At 38.1% G+C, this 21,908-nt stretch overlaps 1 protein-coding gene and 1 pseudogene across 1 annotated transcript; both read left to right on the top strand.

Annotated features, from left to right (window-relative positions):
- Positions 1 to 3,160: 3,160 nt before the first annotated feature.
- On the top strand, positions 3,161 to 6,400 carry LOC115778282 (uncharacterized; annotated as a pseudogene).
- An 11,023-nt stretch (positions 6,401 to 17,423) lies between these two features.
- LOC115778274 (CMRF35-like molecule 8) lies at positions 17,424 to 21,383 on the top strand. Its single transcript, XM_030726335.1, has 6 exons — positions 17,424 to 17,481; positions 18,070 to 18,393; positions 20,192 to 20,308; positions 20,405 to 20,446; positions 20,520 to 20,668; positions 20,913 to 21,383. The coding sequence occupies exons 1-6, from the start codon at positions 17,424 to 17,426 to the stop codon at positions 21,315 to 21,317; spliced, it is 1,095 nt and encodes a 364-aa protein (XP_030582195.1). The 3' UTR covers positions 21,318 to 21,383.
- The last annotated feature ends 525 nt before the right edge of the window (positions 21,384 to 21,908 follow it).

The raw sequence follows: 21,908 nt of genomic DNA, 5'->3' as shown, positions 1-21,908 counted from the left end.
ATTGCCGATGTCTTTCCTCCTTGACATTCTGTTAGCACACTTGAATGCTTCAGACCTGCAAACTGCCAAAAGGCCGTCACACTTGCTAATGATCACTTAATCAAGTGTATTTGATTAGCAGCACCTGACTGCTACTTAACTTCTTAATTCCTATGGATTGGCTTAATTTTTGTTACATAAATAAGGACACAGTGTAATAGTTCATCTGAGGTTTCATTTATCTAAGACCAGTTAAATATCAGATTATAAAACCTCAGAACTGAAAGAGAGTGTACTTTAATTTTAACATGAAGCAAAAATTAAAATACATGTTTTAATCAATGAAAATGCAAAGTTTTAACTACAGGACAAAGTGGTCATATTTGTCACTCTAACTTTGCCAGGGTTAGCAGAAAAGTAAATTGCATCAACTTTACTACTGCTATGTACATATTATCTACACTGGTCATACAGTCATATTGTGTATACTGTACATATTGTCTATACAGTTTTTTTTTAATCAGATTTTTATCATTCTTTATACCCTACCTCCTGTATTTTTTATATTTTCTTATTTATTTTTATCTTACCTCTTATCTTATCTTATCTTATCTTACAATTATATTTTTTACAAGTTAAAAAAAAAAGATTTAAATTGTGTTTAGGACAATTTTCTTGATTTGTATTATGGAACTGCTGTTCTCCAAACTAAGGAGAAGTCTTCTGTTGTTTGCAGATACCACAATGGTCATCATTGTCTCGGGGAGCTTAGCACTTCTGGTTTGTGCCATTATCCCTATTATATTCTATGGACACTGGCGGAGCAATGCAGGTTGGTATGACAAGTGTACAGACAGTAAAGTTCACTAACGCCATAGTGTGATTTTAAGCAGGTTATCGTTCAGGTACAAAAACACTTTCTTGTTTATTTCAGGAGGTCGAAACAGCACTGAAGACAACAAGGGTGGGGTGAGTAACCGTCTGTTATGCAGCTATTTTAAAACTATGTTTCCATATCTAACGGCTGTTTTAAACATTAATGTTCACTGCTCAGATGAAACTAGCATTAATGATGATTTATTGACAGGGTGATCACTGTGAGGAAAATGCTGTTGCTGAATCTGCTCAGGCTGCAGTGGGGCTGCAGGCTTTTGAATCAGACACTGAGACTGATGCTGATACCCCCCAATATGCTGCCATCTGCCAGGCACTGGTTCCTCAAACTCTGGACTGAGGAGACTTTTGTCTTTTTCTGCCCTGACAGCTTCATTTCTTCTTTGCATTTTCCATCAAATAAAGAAAATTATTTAAATATAATTGTCTCTGAGAGATTTTCCATATTTCACTATTTGAATTAGGGTCCTTTAGCCTTTATATGGTAAACAACAAGCTAAAACACTGGATATGTTAGCAACATCATAAAAAACCATGGCACACAATGCACAGGATGTATTTATAAACCCTAAAACAAGTATCTTTATAGTACCTAAAGAGGGCGCTACACACATGCGGTATGATTCAACCTTTCCACGTTCTTCTAACAGCCTTTACAAAATGAGGCCTTTTGCTTGTTTCTCATTTGCCGTCACACCAGTGTGCTTACTTAAACCTCCAGAATGCAAATAGAAGAGTCACTTTTACATATGTGTGTATGCTGACTTATTTAGATAGACATAAAATATAACAGCAAGTTTGGTCACAATTGTGAATGCGTCCAAACTTTTGACTGGTACTGTAAATTAATATTTACTATGTTGATATGAAAATATCTTCAATTCATTGCATTTTTTTAAATACACATTATCCCCCTGACTTATGTAGTTTAGGATCCCAGGAACATCAGTCTATCCCAGCTGTTGTAGGCTGAGAGGCAGGGTACACCCTGGACAGGTCACCATTCTGTCACAGGGCTAAAACAGACAGACTCACATTAACACTTATGGCCAATTTAAGGCACTATTTTGGCACGGAGCTGCTGCAGACAGGAGTGGAGGTCAGTGGGAAAATATGGACTGAAACTAAATTTAATTAATCGTTTTTTGTGTGTGTGTGTGTGTGTGTGTGTGTGTGTGTGTGTGTGTGTGTGTGTGTGTGTGTGTGTGTATAGAAAATAAGTAAATGAGAGTTTTTCTGATGCACTATAATTCAGTTTGGCTCCTTTTTACAGTTAATAATTGATCTTTTTTTTAAAGGAGGATGCTTGAAAAAATTTGAGAAGAAGTGCTTTAAGCAGAGCTGTGACTGCTGTGCTCACAGTCAGAGCTCTGTGCCTTACACGACCATATTACCAAACTCCTTCATAGCAACCTAAAGCTTTCACTTTTGTTCATTGGGGTGACTTGCACACAAGCTGATCTCGTAATTTTAAACTTTGGCTATATTTAATATGAGCAACAATGATTAAAAACAGTATATATACTGTAAGGAAATAACTAAATACATGATAGGTCCACTATATACACATGATACAAAAATATGACGTTTGGTGATGTATTCATTCAAAAGTTGCCAGTTAATTTAAAAATGAACTCTAAGGTGTTTCCACTAATCAAGGAAAAGGCAATTTATTATTAGAAAAAGAAATCTGTTGAAGCATAGACTCATCTTCAGAACACATGTTGCTGATGCTTATGATGCTTTTAAAAATGTATTTACTATAAACATCATCCACTGATAGCTGTCAGCATAACTAATGGCATATAGCCAAAACAAAGTTTTATAATTGATGCAGCAAACTTTATTTTTTAAAATATAAAGAGATGTGGTGTGAAATGACACTGTCACAGTTTAAAGAGGTCATCCTCAAGAAGAGTGTGTACGTGTCATTTCCTTCCTTTTGCACCCCCAACCCTTCAAAATCAGATTAATTTGCATGAGCAGAACTTTCAGAAGCATCTGTCCTCCACCGCTCACCATATCTGTGTACTTTGTGGCTTCTTTGGCTCTAAGCGCACTTTGTATTATTTTATAATATACCGTGAGTGTGAGTATATATATTTACTTACTAAATATTAATTGTTTACATGTTTTATTGCGATCATGACAAGCTCACACAGTGGTGGGTTATGCTGATGTATTTAACCACCTTTTATGCCTTTAATAACCGAGGTTGCAAATGCAGAGCCTGAAAGGACCATGTAGAATAAGAAAGAATACTGTTGCTGACACTTTATCTTCCACAATGAAGACCATTTCTTTCCTCTCCTGCCTTTTATACGGTAAGTGACTTCTCAAAATCTACATTTTGATTCTTTTAAACATTCATTTTGAAAACTTTTATTTTGTCACATGAACAATTTTAGCAGCTACATTGACAGACGAAGCCATAATCAAAGCAGAGGGATTCAAGGGGAGAGAAGTCTCCTTCCAGTGCTCACACACATTTGCATGGTCAAATAATAAATACTTTTGCAAAGATCCGTGTAAAAGCATGGAGGACATACTGGTTACTGTGAAATCTGGCAGAAGAGCGGCATCAGGGAGGATAACTCTGGTGGACTCTGGGGATGGATCCTTCACTGTGACCTTCAGCCATCTCCAGTTGTCAGACTCACAGACATATTGGTGTGCAGTGGACAGAACTGTTTTTGACACATATACTGAAGTACAGCTTACAGTAAAGAAAGGTGCGTATATTGCCATTTCTCTTTTAAAATGACTAAAAATTTTCAGTCTGTTGTGATGCTGAATGAAAAAGTGTATGTGTGTGTGTGCGGGGGGGGGTCCAAGGGATTTTCTGGTTTTTAAGGGGGCCGCAACACTTTTCACTTTGGGAACCACTGCTCTAAAACCTGTATATGCATTTCAGCACTAATGGTGCCAATTCCATAGGCGCTAATGCACCCCATATCATCAGAGATGCAGGATTACTGAACTGAGTGCTGGTAACAGGTCGCAATCCTCTTTGGTTCAGAGGAGGCAGCGTCCATGTTTTCGAAAAAGAATTTCAAATTTCGATTTATCTAACCACAAAACAGTTTCCCACTTTTCCTCAGTCCTTTTAAGATGAGCATTGGTCCAGAGAAATTGTTGAGCTTTCTCCAGATTCTCTGAATTTATTGATGATATTATGTACTGTAGATGACAAGATATTCCCGGTCTTCACAATTTTACAAATTGAGAAACTTCAAATAAGGAACGTTATTCTGAAATTGTTCCACAGTTTGTGGACAGTTATTTTGCAGATCGGTTAACCTCTACCAAACTACTACTACTACTACTGCTACCACTACCAAACTCTACCTATTGTGAATACAACTGTAAAATGTTTCCTGTGCATTAATACATCAGTATTAGCAGTTTAATATAGCAATAACAGGAGAATTACAGAAAAAGTAGTTTTGCTGTTGTTTTCAAAGTACAACATGCAGGTAATACAGGTAATGCAATTTTGAATTAAAGATATTTAAAGGTAAAAGAACATTTTACAATGCTTTTGTTTAATCTATATTATTTTGACAAAAGTAAAAGTGCCGATATTCAAAATACCTCCACCACCACTCTTGCTTATACAGCTCCAGAAGCTGAGACAACTGCCCTGCCTGATGTTTCTACCACACGGACAGATCAAAACACGAACACAACTGGAACAGGAACAATGAAGCCTACAAAACTTTCAACAGGTATAAAAATATGATCAAATTTCAGTCTGTATGAATCTCAATCACAGATGAACTTACATGAAGTAATATTTTATTCTGCCAACAGCTTTAAACTTCACTCCTGAAAAAAGCTAAAATCAGCACAGGTAAACTTCTGTTTGATGTTGTGACTTAAAAGTGTTTGTATGAATAAGATTTGCTAATTATCTTGCTTTCATCAGGCACCATTGTGTACGCTGCTGTTGGGGGTGTTGCGCTGATCTCTATCTTGCTGCTGGCTGTGTGCTTCAGGAAGTCCAGAAAAACCTCACAGCATACACTTCAAGTTTACTGCAACATCACAGATCTCAGCAATGCAAATCAAAGCAAGGTATGAATCAGAAACTGGAGATCACCCCGAAAATAAAATGAGGCATAAAAATATATTTTGAGTTGAATTTACAGAAGTATAATGAGAGTGATGCATGAGACGTACACCATCTGCATTCTGTGTTGTGTCAGAGTAAAACTAGCATGTTGTTAGGTGGAAAGATAAATATCACTCTTGTGCCTTTCTTCTAAATATGATGCTAAAGGCAGCAGATGGTTAACTAAAGAAGTTAATGCCCAGAGGATACTGGTATTCTGGCTCTATCCATAGATAAAGCATACATGTCTAACTGCATGGCTGAAGCACACTGTTTAACATTTTGCATCTCAGTTTAATTTGTAGTTGAGCCTCTTTAACTTGTGGAAAATCAGGAAACTTTAACAGACTTGCAGAGCCTCTGGCACACAATCAACTTCAAACTACACCTTTTTCTTTTGGATGGATTAAATTCAGAGCTTGTCTGATGGCCTTTAAAGGTGCAGCTTGGTGCTGCTTCCCCCTTTGCTTTCTGCCTTTAAGGTAAACTAAGTTGAGCTAAATTAATTAGCTGCAAGTAAACCTTTCATATTTCCACCAGTCTGTATGCGTTTCTGGGTGTCCTGTTGCTCCTTGGAGATAGTGATGGTCTCATTCAGAAGTAGGGCTCAGTATGAGCGCCTTCCGAATGAATGCCGCATAAATGATGTGTTTTGGGAATTTGCAGTAATGAGGTTGACTGGGGTAGACCTGTTGGTGAGGTTAATTTACTCTCCCTCACTTTGAAACACACTGGTATCCTCCCAGAAGCAGCTCTGTTTAAATTGCTGGCTCTGTGACACAGATCCAGATAACTGATAATGAGACTTATGAAAGTCTGAAGGTTTTTGTCTAATTCACACAGTGTTCTTAGCCAAAAAAAAAAAAAAGGAGAAAGCAAAAGAAGAAGGATCTTATGCCAAAATGAAATGTAACTAAGGAAATGTAGAACATATAAGACTGTGCTGATTTTGTTTTTTCTTTGTCACCATTCAGCAGATCCGCTGTGAGTACAGTGACACTGACAAGAGGACAAAGCATAGTAAAAAGCTATCTGAGAGGACTTCTGTCTCTACTCACCAACACAGACCAGATCCACCAACATCTGAACCCACAGCAGCCAGTAGCATACCCCTTGATATCTATGAAAACATCTCTTTCTCCAAACTTCCTGCAGGTTCAGGATATTCACCCACAGAGGACCAAAGCAGCTATGATAATAAGTCTGGGATCTACATCAATCCTTTACCAGCTATAAAATATGAAAGAACAGGTGATGGCACTCGTAGAAAACACATAACTAAACATAAGATATAGAAAGAGCTGTACTAACAGTGCATCTCCGTGTGTCTCCAAAGCCCCCTGTGAATCCACTAAGAAGGAACCCAGATCACTTTGGTTTGGTTTAGATATATCAGGAATAAATCAGAATTGATCTTAAAGATGTGATTCATATATTTTTCACATTTTCCACTATGTGTCTTTGGCTTCTTGGATTTGTATAAATCAAAGATCTGTTGCACAAAGCTTGTAACCAGATCTGAAATCCCACTTCATGGGGTTAACACTTCTGGTTAATGTCAGGGAAAGCGCTTGTCTACATCTTCAGTGGGCTCAGATTAGTCAGTTTAATATCCTCTGCATTTGTGCCTGAGCTCATGAATATGTGCATTAATGTTGTAGTTAATATCAGCATGCATATACCTTACATTCTGTGTGTTTGCAGTCAGTGAGAGCTATTGTGTAAATGAAATTTAGCTCATGCCCTCGCTAATAGTGTGTCTCCAATTCAGTATTCTAGACTTTGAGTTTTAGTGCCTCCTTGTGGTCACATGAATAATGACATGTTGGCAGACAGCAATGCACACTGATACTGTATGACTGTATGAAGAAACTTCTTCTGCATTACTGTAGAAACAAGGCAGGCTTGCTGGAAAATCAGAGAAAATGTGAGAAATTTGTAAGTGGAAAGAAGACAAGAGTTAGTTTAAATGAGAGAGGAAAGAGGCTGAGAGGCCAAACAGAACAAGTTGCCTGTGATTAATATCTGTAAGTACTATATTTAAGTACATTGTCTTTTTTAATTGTTATCCACAAAACGCAAACTGTGCAGTCTGAGCCATGATATTTTTTGGCCTCTAAAGTGGGGCATGCCTGACATAGCTGATACTGTTCCTCCTATCACACTAAAAAAGAGCATTAGTCTGCGTGGCAGGGCTACGTTAAGAATGATTTCACATGTGCAGCTGCATTCTCCTCTGTCAGCTAAAACTCCAATAAGAAGCTACACAGTTGACTCAGTAATTAAACAGTTATTAGCATAAATGGTTGGGTAGTGTTTCAGTTACTTATAATTTGGTACTACTGCTACACAAGAGGAAAGTGTGTTTTTGATTGCAGAAAAGTAAACATAATCATAATCCTGCATTTTGCTGTGTTTTTGCTCTGTGATTTGACTGGACTGGACAAAATTATTAAACTCTAGTCAAGCAAAGTGGTTAAAATTAGCTCCCTTTTGAGGACCTATGACTGTTTTATTTATTTTACTTTTATTTAACCAGGAAAAAAACACATTGAGATTAAAACCTGTTTTTCAAGAGTGCAACACTGTCAATAAAATACTTCCTGTACATTGACAATTAGTATTAATTCAATTCAATTCAATTCAATTTTATTTATATAGCATCAAATCACAACAAACAGTCACCTCAAGGCGCTTTCTATTGTCTCCAAATTCCAAACTGGGAGCTGGTTCCACAGAAGAGGGGCCTGAAAGCTGAAGGCTCTGCCTCCCATTCTACTCTTAAAGTATCCTAGGAACCACAAGTAAGCCAGCAGTCTGAGAGTGAAGTGCTCTATTAGGGTGATATGGTACTATGAGGTCTTTAAGATAAGATGGGGCCTGATTATTCAAGACCTTGTGAGAAGAAGTATTTTAAATTCTATTCTAGATTTAACAGGGAGCCAATGAAAAAAAGCCAATATGGGAGAAATATGCTCTCTCTTTCTAGTCCCTGTCAGTACTCTAGCTGCAGCATTTTGGATCAGCTGAAGGCTTTTCAGGGAGCTTTTAGGACAGCCTGATAATAATGAATTACAAGAGTCCAGCCCTGCAGTTTGCCTACCAGCCTGGCATCGGGGTGGACGACGCCATCATCTACCTGCTGCACAGATCCCTCTCTCACCTAGAACAGGTGGGGAATACTGTGACAGTCATGTTTTTTGACTTCTCCAGTGCTTTCAACACCATCCAGCCTGCACTGCTGAGAGGGATGACTGTGTGTCTGACGGAGCAGTCTACAGCACGGGGGCGCTGCAGGGCACTGTCCTCTCACCCTTTCTGTTCAGTCTGTACACTTCAGACTTCAGGTATAACTCAGCCCACTGCCACCTACAGAAGTTCTCAGATGATACGGCCATCATTAGATGTGTATCAGACGGGAACGGTGAGGAATACAGGGGGGTCATCAGTGATTTTGTCGGCTGGTGTGAGACGAATGCTCTCCAAATCAACGCCAGCAAGACGAAGGAGATGGTCACCCCCTGCAGCACTGGTGAACATCCAGGGAAAGGACATCGAGACAGTGGTCTCTTACATGTACCTGGGTGTTTACCTCAACAACAAGCTGGACTGGACTACAAACACAGATGTCCTGTATAAGAAGGGCCAGAGCCAACTCCATCTGCTGAGGAGACTAAGGTCCTTCAGTGTCTGCAGGATCGACAAACTGGTGCGGAGGTCGAGCTCTGTGCTGGGATGTCCTCTGGAGTCTGTGATGGTGGCGGGTGAGATGTTAGCAAAGCTGACATCCATTATGGACAACCTCCATCACCCTCTGCATGAGACCGTGGGTGTGCTGAGCAGCTCCTTCAATCAGAGAAACATCCTCGCTGCAGCAAGGAGCGCTTTCACAGGTCATTCATCCCAACAGCAGTTAGACTTTTTAACGCATGAGTCACTTTACCTCCACTGTCATCACTTTATGCATACAATACACCTTATACATATATTACATATACATTTATATTTGTTTACATTCCTCCATCCATAATACATACTGTGTATGCTGTATACAGATGTACTTCTTTTCTGCTACAAATGTATATAAGGTTTTTTTGTTTTTTTCTCATTGATAGCTGTATTGTATTTTTACTTATTCTATTCTATTTTATTTTGTCTTATTTATCCTTAACTGCTGATCTCATTCTGTTCTTTTCTGTACTTGGTAATACGTGGTAATGCACAAATTTCCCCGTTGTGGGATCATTAAAATTTCATCTTATCTTATCTTTTCTTATCTACAAATAATAAATGCATGAATTAGCTTTTCAGCATCACTCTGAGACAGGATATTTTTAGTTTTATATTGATGATGTAAATGAATGAATGTGTAAACTCCTCCAGTAATGAGCAACATCTTCATCTTATTAAGCTTGTACACAAAATTGTACTGTCATTGTTTCTGCTATGTGTCTGTGGCTCCTTGGATTTGTGTAAATCAAACATCTGTTGTACAAAACCTGTCCACACAAGCCTAACCAGGTCTGAAATACCACTTAATGGGGTTAACACTTCTGGTTAATGTCAGGGGAGGTGTCGGTCTACATCCCCAGTGGGTACAGACTAGTCAGTGTAGTATCCTGTGCATTTGTGCCTGTGTTTATGAGCATATGCACAAATATTGTGGTTAATATCAGCATGCATATACCTTACACTCTGTGTGTTTGCAGTCAGTGAGAGCTTGTGAAAATAAGAGTGAGTTCATGCCCTCACTAATACAGTGTCCCCAATTCAGTATTCTAAAGACTTGGATTTTAGTGCCTCCTTGTGGTCACATGAATAAAGACACGTTGGCAGACAGCGCTGCGCACTGATACTGTATGACTGACCCGAAAGAAACTTCTTCTGCATTACTGTAAAAACTGTGAAGCAAGGAGTGCTTGCTGGAAAATCAGGGAGAAAGTGAAACATTTGTAATTGGACATTAGACAAGAGTTAGTTTAAATGAGAGAGGAAAGACCAATAAGAGGCTGAGAGGTCAAACAAAACATTTTATGCTGTATGTTCGTAGCTTATCCGGTTTTCAGATACTGCTTTGTATTAGTTTGGTAATTCACCCTGTATTATTGTAGGGTCTTTACCCACAATACAAAGTGCCTTGAGGCAACAGTTTGTTGTGATTTGGCACTATATAAATAAAATTGAATTGAATTGAATTGAATCATCTGACTGAGACTAAAACTAAAACTAAACTGAAACTAAACTGAAACGAATGCACATACTGAAGTCAATGTCCTCTCACTTCTCTTGAGTTGATATCCGACCCCCACAGCATCTGCTGGGAATTAGTGCAACATCTCCTCTCTCTTTAAGGCCACCCTGTAAGCCAGTGGTTCTGAAACTGTAGGGCAGGACCCCCACTGGTGGGGCATGGTGCTGCTAAAGGTGGAACAGGATGACCAGGGGAAAAAGTTTGCTGGTGCATATTAGCATGGATTACACGCTGTTGCAGACAGCTGCAGACACCACAGATGTGCTGTCACTCCTGTTTGAGTTCTTTGAAGTCTGCCCAAAGGATGCAGGCCTAGTTGGTGCATGGCAGTGTTGTATCTTCACTGATGAGTCCATGCATAAGTTTGATGATGATATTTGTAGACCCAAGCCTTTGCAGAAACTGTATCACACAATTAAAATTCAACTTCCTTTTTTGTGGGTAATGACTAATAAAGACTGCACAATCATGAATTTTCTTTAGGCTCTGAAGTGGAGCATGATTGAAATACTGTTGTGTGAGAACAACTACACTAAACAACTTTTTCTGATTGACTGCTCCTCCTTAACAAAAGGTTTAAACAACAGTTTCTGTGCTCACAGCCAGACATGTGCCTGCAGGACCATCCACAGAGAAGGGACAACACCGTAATCCAGCTGTTAGACATGAAAGCCTCAGAACTTTCCCAGGAACCCCTTAGTAATGTATTTATTTTTTATCAGGCTCAAAATAATCCATGTTGATGTACAGGGGGGATGACCCAGCCCCCCTCTACATCAACGGCGAGCATGTAGAGAGGGTCCACATCTTCAGGTTTCTTTGTGTCCTCATGTCTGCTATCTTGGTCAGATAACATCACAGTTGTCATCAAGAAGGCTCAGCAGCGACTTCACTTCCTGAGGGTCCTCAGGAAGAACAACTTGGACTCAAACCTAGTCAAGACAGCATAGAGAATTGTTGGCTGCCTTCTCCCCTCGCTGATGGACATCTACACCTCCCGCTGCCTCAGAGGAGCCAGAATCATCATCAATGACAGCTCACACTTTGAACCGTTTGTCCTGCTGCCCTCTGGCAGGAGCTACAGGTGCATCAATGCCAGAACAAACAGACTCAAGAACAGTTTCTTCGCCAGAGCAGTCACCACCCTGAACTCACACACTCTAACTGTGCAATACCCACATCTCTGTGCAATATTATATTATTCATACTGAACAATATCTATCACTCCTATATTGAGTAATATTGGATATTACACAATATAGGAGTGATAGATATTGTTCATACTGAACAATATCTATCACTCCTATATTGTGTAATATCCAATATTCATTCACTAATGCAATACTCACCATCTTCATTATTATATGTATACACTTTTTTTTTTTACAACGTATATATTTTTATATATTCTCTTATTTTCTGTATTTTTTATACATTTTATTTTCTGAATATTTGATACATACTGTTTTATTTTCTGTATATTTTTAGAAGTTCTAATTTATATTTTATATTTTAGAAAGTTTGACTTTCTACTGCATGGCACTGAACCGGAGTGGCCCTCATTGTACATCCTGTACAATGACAATAAAGGCATTCTGTTCTATTCTATTCAAACAGAACAGGTAGCAAGCTTCACACCAACAAATACAAGGAAATAGTTTCATCAGACTGAAAATTTAAAATCTACTTCCTCTTCAAAAAATAGTGTTTTCTTATATTTATTTGATTTAGATGTGCAGGATGAGTTTTAGGGCTGGTTTTGAAAATGCAATTTCTAAATTTACACACAGCACTGGAGTTGTTGACATTTGAAAAAGGACTGAAGTAGGAGACATATTGTACCTGGCAGCTGTAGTTTTGAGATAAGATACATGACATACATGCATAAACACATTCTGGCCTTGGAATAGGTTGAAAGTTTCTGGTGGAGACCTGCAACAGTTTTTTCTTTCTTTCTTTGTTTTTTTGTTTTTTTTTACTTTTCTTTTTATTTAACCATGAATATATGAATACAAAATCCTCATTTCTTAATTAAAGTGTTTGTACATGAAAAAAAAAATTCCAATATTTTTCTGGATTACTTTTTCAGCATATATTTCAATCATGTGTATATTTGTTTTCATATAAATCTAAAATAGATTTTGAATAACTTTAATTTTCATCAGCCAAAATGTAACATTTTAAATAAAGGGTAAAGCTGTCACATTTTTCATATCTACAGTAAAAAGTGATTCTGTCTTCCTCTTGCAGTCACACATGCATTGTATAAAAATACTAGCTGTAATACAGTATAAGAACTTAAATTCCATCAACCACACTCCCAAAAATACTCCTGGAGTATGGTTTCTGTGGTTAATATTGACAAAAAAAAAACCATAAGCATGATACAGGATGTGAATTAGTGTTTTTAGAAGAAAGGGCAGTTGGGGGTGAAGCAGCAACAACCAGTGGAGAGCAAACACAGTCCCACAGAGGCCGAGGCACAGCAAGCCCCAGACCCAGGACCAGCCACACACACGCACGCACGCACGCACGCACGCACGCACACACGCACATAAAGACAAAGACAAATGTACAGCAAGACACACCCATCCACATCAACTCACACTCCGACACACTCCAACCTCATCCCAGAACACAGTCAGTAAAAAGGTAAAAAGACCCGCCTGATTATATATGAAAACAAGAGTGCTATTATAACTGACTGCCGGTCAACAGTGCTCATCCACACCTCACCCCCCCAAACCCTCAATAGTTACCCCCCAGTAGTCACCCCACTCAGCATCTAATGTTGGTTTTTTTTAAGCATTAATATTTACTGCTCTGATGAAACTAGTTTTAAGAATGATTTATTCACAGGGTGATCACTGTGAGTAAAATACAGACATTGCAGAAGCTCAGGTTGCAGTGGGGCTGCAGGCTTTTGAAGCAGATGCTGTTCCAGTGACTGATGACACCGTCCAAGATGCTGCCATCAATCAGGCACTGGATCCTCAAACTCTGGACTGAGAAGACTTTAGTCTTTTTTTTTTGCCCTGACAACTTTGAATATAATTCTCTCTGACAGATTTTTTCATATTTCTGTATTTGAATTTTGATCCTTTAGTTTTTATGACAGCATAAAAAACCATGACACACAATGAACTACATTTATTTCCTGACCCCAAAATGAGTAACTTTGTTACTGAGTTTCTTTTCATAGAATTCAAAGTAGTAACACAGTAACGCCTAAAGAGGTCGCTGCACATATGCGGTACAGTATGATTCAGCCTTTCCGTGTTCTTCTAACAGCCTTTACAAAACGTGGCCTTATGTAACCAGGTTCAATTACACTTTGTTGTAACTGGCTGGTACACAAAAAAGACCTTCGACTCTGTGTCGTGTAGTGAATGATGGACAAAGGCTTGTTTACCTTTAAGTGGTGCCTTTTATAATGTGGATAAGAACAGAGTATGTACTGGTCAGGCAGGCTGGCTCATTAACAGTAACTCAAACACAGCACACTCATTCTCGTCTCTCATGACCTGGCAACTTAAACACTGCCAGTGGCATTTATCCCCTCCCTCTGACAGACAGAGAGAGCACTATTGTGCCACTTAATCTCTATAGATGCATAACAAATATGCTGTGGTTATCATGGCAAGTGAAATCGCATACAAGATAAACACTGTTACACTTACACCACATTCTGAACAATTGTCACCTACTTAATTTTTTTTGTCTGCCACTTGCTGTCACATCACTGTGCTTACTTAAACCTACAGAAGACAAATATTAGAGTGGAGTGACTTTTACACACATTTGAGTGCAGACTTATTTACGTATGCTAAAAAAAGATATATAAAAGTATAAAAGTATATCAATTCAATTCAATTATATTTATATAGTGCCAAATCACAACAAACAGTTGCCTCAAAGCGCTTTGTATTGTAAGGTAAAGACCCTACAATAATTATCCATGTGATACAGTTGGTTCATAATTGTAGGGGTCCCCATGTTCCTCTTGGCTGAAAGTTCAAACTCAATTAAAACCAAAATTTCCAAAAAAATCACTGGGATGAGCAGGTTACGGTGCAGGCTGTTTATTAGACATCTTGGTTACACAAAACACAGACAGAAACAGAACTAGGACTAGAATACACACACACAAAGAGAGAAGAGATAAACTAAGAGACAGAGAAAGATGCAGAGACAGGAAGAGAAGAAGAAGAGGACAGGAAAGGTAAGAGCAAAAATAAGAGTGAGGCAGTGCAAGCACCTTATTTTATATCTTAAAGATGGTAACTCCCCACTTGCCTTTTACCCTTCCTAATTTACGTAAATTCTCAACCCCCTGAATCTTGAACCCCAACCAATCACCCTTTGAGGCTCTGCCAACTCTCGTCCCACGTGTACTAAAGAAACATACGTCACCAGAGTACCCAGTGGTTTACAACAGCTCTGGCAGATGTCATAATGAAGGATCTTCTTTCAATTAAAACCTCTGCTATGAAAACACCTCGTTGACATCCCCACTTAGCTAGAATTTATCCCCCTTACTAATTCATGTTACAAAAAACACAGGTGGGTCTGCAGAACTCCACTTTTGGAGCCTACCTGTCATATGGCCCCGTAAAATACAACATGAGGTGACAAAGTCATGTGAACCAGAGATGTTCCTGAGTCCCACCACTGAGGCCTTAACCATATATGAATAATAGATATAACAGGCGTCAACTTTACCCCAGTAACCTAAGCATACAGTGTTCATTAATCCAATGTGTGTGTGACTAATATACTTTAATACATGATATAAAAAGTAAATACCAATACCAAAGTGATTAAAATTCCCAACAATATAGTACAGCATACTAAGTGTAGATCATTTTGTTCGAAGTTAAATGAAAAATAAAAATAAGAATATTTGCTATGGGTATATGAAAATATCTTTTCAGTTTCTAAAGTGGTTCTGCTTTGATATTTTTTTTTTAAATAGGAAATGAACTTAGTATGTTCTGTGACCACATGATCAGTCAGACATGTTCTTGTATACACATGCACACATGCCTGCTGCAAAGGTGTTTATTCACTGCCACATACTTTACAAGAAGAACGTGTTCAGTGATTAAAAAAAAGAAAAAAAACAACAGAGGTAGGCACCGTCAATTTTAAAACCACTAAACCACAACTCGAAAACACAAAGACTCTCATGACTGAACTTTCTCACGATAAAGTTTTCACTTGGTTTGCCACCTGTTCTGTCAGTCCGTCAGATAATATATCACTAATATGATGACATTATTAATAACTATTAATATCCATTAAAAATTATAATTCATAACGAATTAAAACCTCAGTATCTGGTTGTTTGTAAAAGGAGTGCAACTAAAGAGAAAAAATACACTCCACAGTGTGGAGGATCAGTTGTAAATTAGGCACTGAAAACTCAATTAATGCACTAAAATTAAACTTTGTGCAGCTTGATGCAATTTGAGAAGAACTGCTTTATGCCAGCTCTGTTCTGACTGGTTGCCCCTTGCAAAGGTTTGAATAGCAGGTAGGTAGTGTTTATGTGCTCACAGCCAGAGTTCTGTGCCTGACATGACTGGATATCCCAGCATTTAGAGCAATCTAAAGCCTGAACCTTATATTCATGGGGATCATTTGCACAAAAGTCATAACTCATAAGTTTAAACTTTGCTGTCTGAGGTGGAGCAGTTATCTCGGGGTCTTGTTCACGAGTGACAGGAGAAAGGAGAGGGAGACTGACAAACTGATTGGGGCTGCGCTGAGTGTGAAAGCGGTTATTTTTTTTGAGTGACTTTTGCCATAAATTTAATTTCATATGTAAGTCCCCTCAAAGACCTAAAGAGGGTGCTACACAGAAGTGGTTAAAAAAAAAAAAAAAAAAGCGGTCTTAGATCACAATTTAAGCACACAATTTGTCACCAGTGTATCATTCAAGTAATATGATACAGCATATGAAATGTAGATAATTTTGCTAGATGATTATTCATAAGCAGGTAAACGCAAAGGTAGAAATTATAAGAATGTTTGCTATGATAATATGAAAATATATTTTGAGTTTCTAAATTGGGTCTGCAGTAATTTTTTTTAAAGAAATTATTTTGGTTTGCTCTGTGACCCCCATCATCAGTCAGACACATACTGATATACACATGCACATATATGTCTGCTGAAAAGTGCCGATTTCTCAGTGTGACTTACTTTACAGGAAGGATGATCTGAGTGTCAGAGATGTCCAAAGCCAATTTTTAACCCCTCTACCACAACTCTGAGACACAATGACACACATCACTGAGGTTTCTCATTACAGAGATTCCTCTATTTCTGCGCCTCTGCTTTAAATAACAGCATTTTCTCTCAATCACTCATTAAATGCAAAGACCTTCAACTACCAGTTTTTGGCCCAAAATTTCAGTATTTGGTTGGTTGTGAAAAGAGTGCAATTAAAGAAAAATTTTATATATATACATTTTGGAAATATGCCTTCTGGATAAAGGTTAATCACTTTCAAACATTTCTGTTAAGTTGCTGTCTCCCAGAAAGCAATAACATTCACAAAGTCCACAACACTGTGTGAAGGTCATTTTATCTCCTCTTCTTTTAAGCTGGTGGTTTTGTCAGGCATGCCCTCAGTGTTGGGGCATGGAGCCACTGCATGTGAAGGTGGTGAAGAGGGGAAATTATGGACTGAAACTCAGTTCAATTCACATGATTTTTGTGTGGAAAATAAGTAAATGAGAATTTTCCTGATGGACCAAAATTCAACTTTTGAAGTGGGGCATAAATGAAAAAGTTTGAGAGGAATATCTTTAAGCCAACTTTCCTCTCACTGGTTGTCCTTCGCAAAGATTTGAATAGCAGGTTAGTGGCGCTTCAACCACCTACTGTAGCTCACACCAAGATCTGTATGCCTGACATGAGGTGTTTCCATCAATCAAGGGAAACATAATTTATTACTAGAAACAGATCCATCAAAGCAAAGTCTGATTTTCAGAACACATCCTGTTACTAATTATCAGACTTCAAACCAAAATGAACAACACTGGTGTGCATGGCAGGACTGCATTAACAAAGCTAAGACTTCCCCATAAGTACATTGTTGACATTCTGCATTTTACTGAAGACCATTGCAAAAATGTTTTGTGGACTTTGGTTTAAATGCTGTTTGGAGAAGGGAAAATGCTGCAAGACTGGAGGGCTTCAGCACTTGCCGAGGAATCTCCTGGATTTTTAAAAGGTATTCACTATCAAAGTAATCCACTGATAGTTGTCAGCACAACTAATGTATTTTTCAAAATATAGATTGATGTGGCATGAAATGCCACTCATGTTGTGATCACTGTCAGAGACACAGTTTAAAGAGGCTGTCATCAAGGTGGCTGTGGAGGTGTCATTTCCTTCCTTTACAACCACAAAAATTCAGAAGTCAGAATAATTTGCACGCAGAAGTGTCTGTCCTCCACCGCTCACCAAGCACATCTTTGTGCACTCATGGCTGTCAGTTCTACGTGGACTTTGTTTTATGAAAGTGTCAGTGTATATTTAGCTACTAAATATTAATCGTTTACATGTTTTAAGCTTTGACAGTGGTAGATTATGTTGACATATTTGACACTTTTTATGTTTATAAGAATCACATTTCACAGTGCAGAGCCTGAAGGGACCGTGTGGATTAAGAGAGAAGCTGCCACTTTAAGTGCCCAAATGAAGACCATTTTTTTTCTCTTCTGCCTTTTATATGGTAAGTGATTTCCCAAAATTCACACTTTCTTTAATTTAATCATTAATTTTGATGCCTTGCATCTTATCACATGGTCAATTTTAGCAGCTACATTGACAGACGGAGCCATAATCAATGTAGAGGGATTCAAAGGGAGAAATGTGTCCTTCCAGTGCTCACACAAATTTGCATGGTCAAATAATAAATACTTTTGCAAAGATCCGTGTAAAAGCACAGAAGACATACTGGTTACTGTGGAATCAGGTAGAAGAGCACAGTCAGGGAGGATAACTCTGGTGGATTCTGGGGATGGATCCTTGACTGTGACCTTCAGCCATCTCCAGCTGTCAGACTCACAGATATACTGGTGTGGAGCGGAAAGATTTGGTTTCGACACATATACTGATGTACAGCTTATGGTAAAGAAAGGTGCGTATGTTGTCTTATTTCTTTTAACTTGACTAAAACATAAATATGCTTGATTTTATATTTGTATATGGATTCATGAAGGTATATTTCCCCTTTAATGTGTAGTGCAGTTGTTCTCAAACTGTGGTACTGTACCACTGGTGGTACGTGGACTCCCTCTAGTGGTGCGTGGGAAGTCTCCGTGAAGTCTTTTTTTTTTTTTAAGATTATAATTATTTTACAGAACTATATATCTAAAAACAATCCTGAACAAGGAGATCACTGAAATTTAGTTTAATTTAGGTGTTCTCTTTTTTGAAAACGGTATATTCATTTTTATATCATTCAATAGGCTAAAAGTATACCAGGCTAGCCTGTTAGCTTAGCCCTTTAACACAAGCATGTCGTTGCTGACACGTTTGAAATATATATTGGCGCTTTCCAACAGGCATGTGTGTCTGTGTGCAGGGTACTCATTGCAAAAAGTCTGAGAACCACTGATGTAGTCAAAGTAAATTTAGGTTTCTGCTGCTTCTACTACACAATAATACGATTATTAGGGCCACATTTAGAAAAAATAAATAAACCGTGCATTTTGAGAATAAAGTCAAAATTTCAAGAAAAAAGTCGAAATAGTATTTTGAGAATAAAGTCGAAATACTATTTCGAAAAAAAAAATGGAAGTTGTCATTTCAAGTCAAATAACGGCCACGGCTGCTATACCCTCTACAAAATGCCTTGGGTAGATGAAGCAACTTGATCAGCTGTCTTAGGGGCTCTACACACGGGGAGCGACGTAGCTCCCTCTCCATTCGTGGAACTTGTACGAAGCGATTGTGGCCTCATCGCACAAGTTCCATAGGAAATGAATGGAGAGCGAGTGATGTCGCTCCCCGTGTGGCGAGCCCCTTATTGTGACTTGTGATTCTGCAAATCCCCTCTGTACTGCACAAAGGTGCAATCATCGAAATCCTTGCATCTAACCATTGCCAGTTTGTGTGGGTTTCCTTCTAAGCCGATGCAGCTTTCTGCACATCTCATTACCATCCTCATAGTCATCACTACATTGTGTTTGTGTACGAGAAGAGAAATAAATTCCTTGTTACTAAAACCGATAGTATAGTTTCACTAACTCATAATACAAGACATTCTGGAGGTTATAGCAGACGTGGCGTGGCAGGTGTTTGACTTGAAACGACTTAAATCTGCACATTTCTACTTTTTTCTCAAAATAGTATTTTGACTTTTTTCTCGAAATTTAGACTTTTTTTCTCGAAATTTTTGACTTTATTCTCGAAACAGTATTTCAACTTTTTCTCGAAATTTCAACTTTTTTCTCGAAATTTTGAATTTATTCTCAAAATGCACAATTAATTTTTTTTTCTCAATGTGGCCCTAATACTCCTTTGTACAATAATCAAGAGAAAAACATTCTTTTTTTATTTTCAGTCAACATAAATTTACTCCATGAGAACCTTATTACAGTTAAAATTTTGTTACACAGAGCTTATAAAATAAAGTTCAATTATAATAAAAGTTTGTAATCCTGTTCATATACTGTGGTTCCCAGTACATCTGTCTTGTAATTTGACTGGAGGTCCTTGTAACTGATTTACAACCCTGGCATCAGTCAAAAGTTTGGACACACTCAGTGTGCATTGTATATATAGGATCAATAACAATATTATGATGGGATTTTCAATGAAAGACATTTACTGGTAAAAAAAAACATTTTAAAATGTTTTTGTTTTTATTTATAATATTTTGACTAAAGTACCAAAAATCTAATCTACGTCTTCCACCACTCTCTCTTATACAGCTCCAGAAACTGAGACAACTGTTATGCCTGATGTATCGTCTACATGGACAGATCAAAATAACACAACACACTTCACAACTGAAACAGGAACAATGAGGCCTACAGAACTATCAACAGGTATAGAAACATATCTAAAACATAATAAGATTTCTGTCTGTAAAAATATAAATCACAGATAACTTTACATTAAGTAATATTACATATCCCTTACAGCCGTAAACTTCATTTCTGAAGAAGATCTTAAAATCAGCTCAGGTAAAGTCCTGCTTTATATTATGATTTAAAGCATTTATACGGATAACTTTGCTAATTCTCCTGTTTTCAACAGGCACCATCATGTATGCTACTGTTGGGGGAGTTGCTCTGATCTCCCTCTTGCTGTTGGCAGTATGCATCAGGAAGTCCAGAAAAACCTCAAAGTGTAAAATACAAGTTTCCTCCAACATCGCAGATCTCAGCAATGCAAATAAAGGAGAGGTACAAATCAGAATCTGGAGATCATCCCAATGACTGTCTTTGAAAGCAGTCACTAAAAATATGTATGCATACTTACAAAAGTCCACATTTTGTCACACAGTGTACTTAATCTAAAAGATAAACTGTTATAATTTATCAAAATTAAATGTGACTGAGTTAAAGTAGTAGCTGTAAGAAGTCTTGATTTGTTTTTTTCTTTGTCACTATTAAACAGGTCAGCTGTGGGTACAGTGACACTGACAAGAGGACGAGGCATAATAAAGAGTCACCTGAGCCTCTTTCTGTCTCTACTCACCAACACAGACAAGATCCACCAACATCTGAACCCACAGCAGCCAGTAGCATACCCCTTCGTATCCATGAAAACATCCCTTTGTCCAAACGTCCTGCAGGTTCAGGATGTTCACCCACAAATGACTATGATAATAACTCTGGGGTCTATATGAATCCTTTGCCAGCTATAAAATATGAAAGAACAGGTAATGGCACTCGTGGAAAATGCATAACTAAACAGGAGACATGCAAAAATACAGAAAGCTCTACCAACAGTGCATTTTCTTGTGTCTCCAAAGCACCCTGTGAATCCACCAAGAAGGAGCCCAGATCACTTTGGTTTGGTTTAGATATATCAGAAATAAATCTGAGTTAATCTTAATCTGATTTGTATATTTTTGTATGAATGAGTAAATATGTAGGACTGCTTTTTTTGCATTTGCACAGTATTTCTAAAATTAGAAACATCCTGTCTCAGAGGGATGCTGAAAAGCAAATTCATGCATTTATTACTTCTAGGCTGGACTACTGTAATTGTAAGCCTTCAGCTGATCCAAAATGCTGCAGCTAGAGTACTGACAGGGACTAGAAAAAGAGAGCATCTTTCTCCCATATTGGCTTCTCTTCATTGGCAGCTTTCAGGGCCCTCTTCTGTGGGACCAGCTCCCAGCTTGTATTCAGGAGACAGACACCCTTTCTACTTTTAAGATTAAGCTTAAACCTTACCTTTTTCATCATGCTCATAGTTAGGTCTGGATCAGGTGAACCTGAACCCTGTCTTAGTTACTCCAATAGGACTAGGCTGATGAGGGGTTCCCATGATGCACTGAGTGTTTTTTATTTCATTCACTTCTTTTTACTCTGTTTATACACCACTCTGCATTTAATATTAGTTATTATTAATCTCAGGCCTTCTTCCACAGCTGTCTTTTGTCCTGTCTCCCTCCCTTTACCCCCCAGTGAGTCA

Source organism: Archocentrus centrarchus, chromosome 1, assembly GCF_007364275.1.
Source record: "Archocentrus centrarchus isolate MPI-CPG fArcCen1 chromosome 1, fArcCen1, whole genome shotgun sequence".
In the NCBI taxonomy this organism is placed as follows: Eukaryota; Metazoa; Chordata; class Actinopteri; order Cichliformes; family Cichlidae; genus Archocentrus; species Archocentrus centrarchus.
Note: the sequence above shows the minus strand (reverse complement) of the source record. Positions and strands in the feature narration are given on the sequence as shown.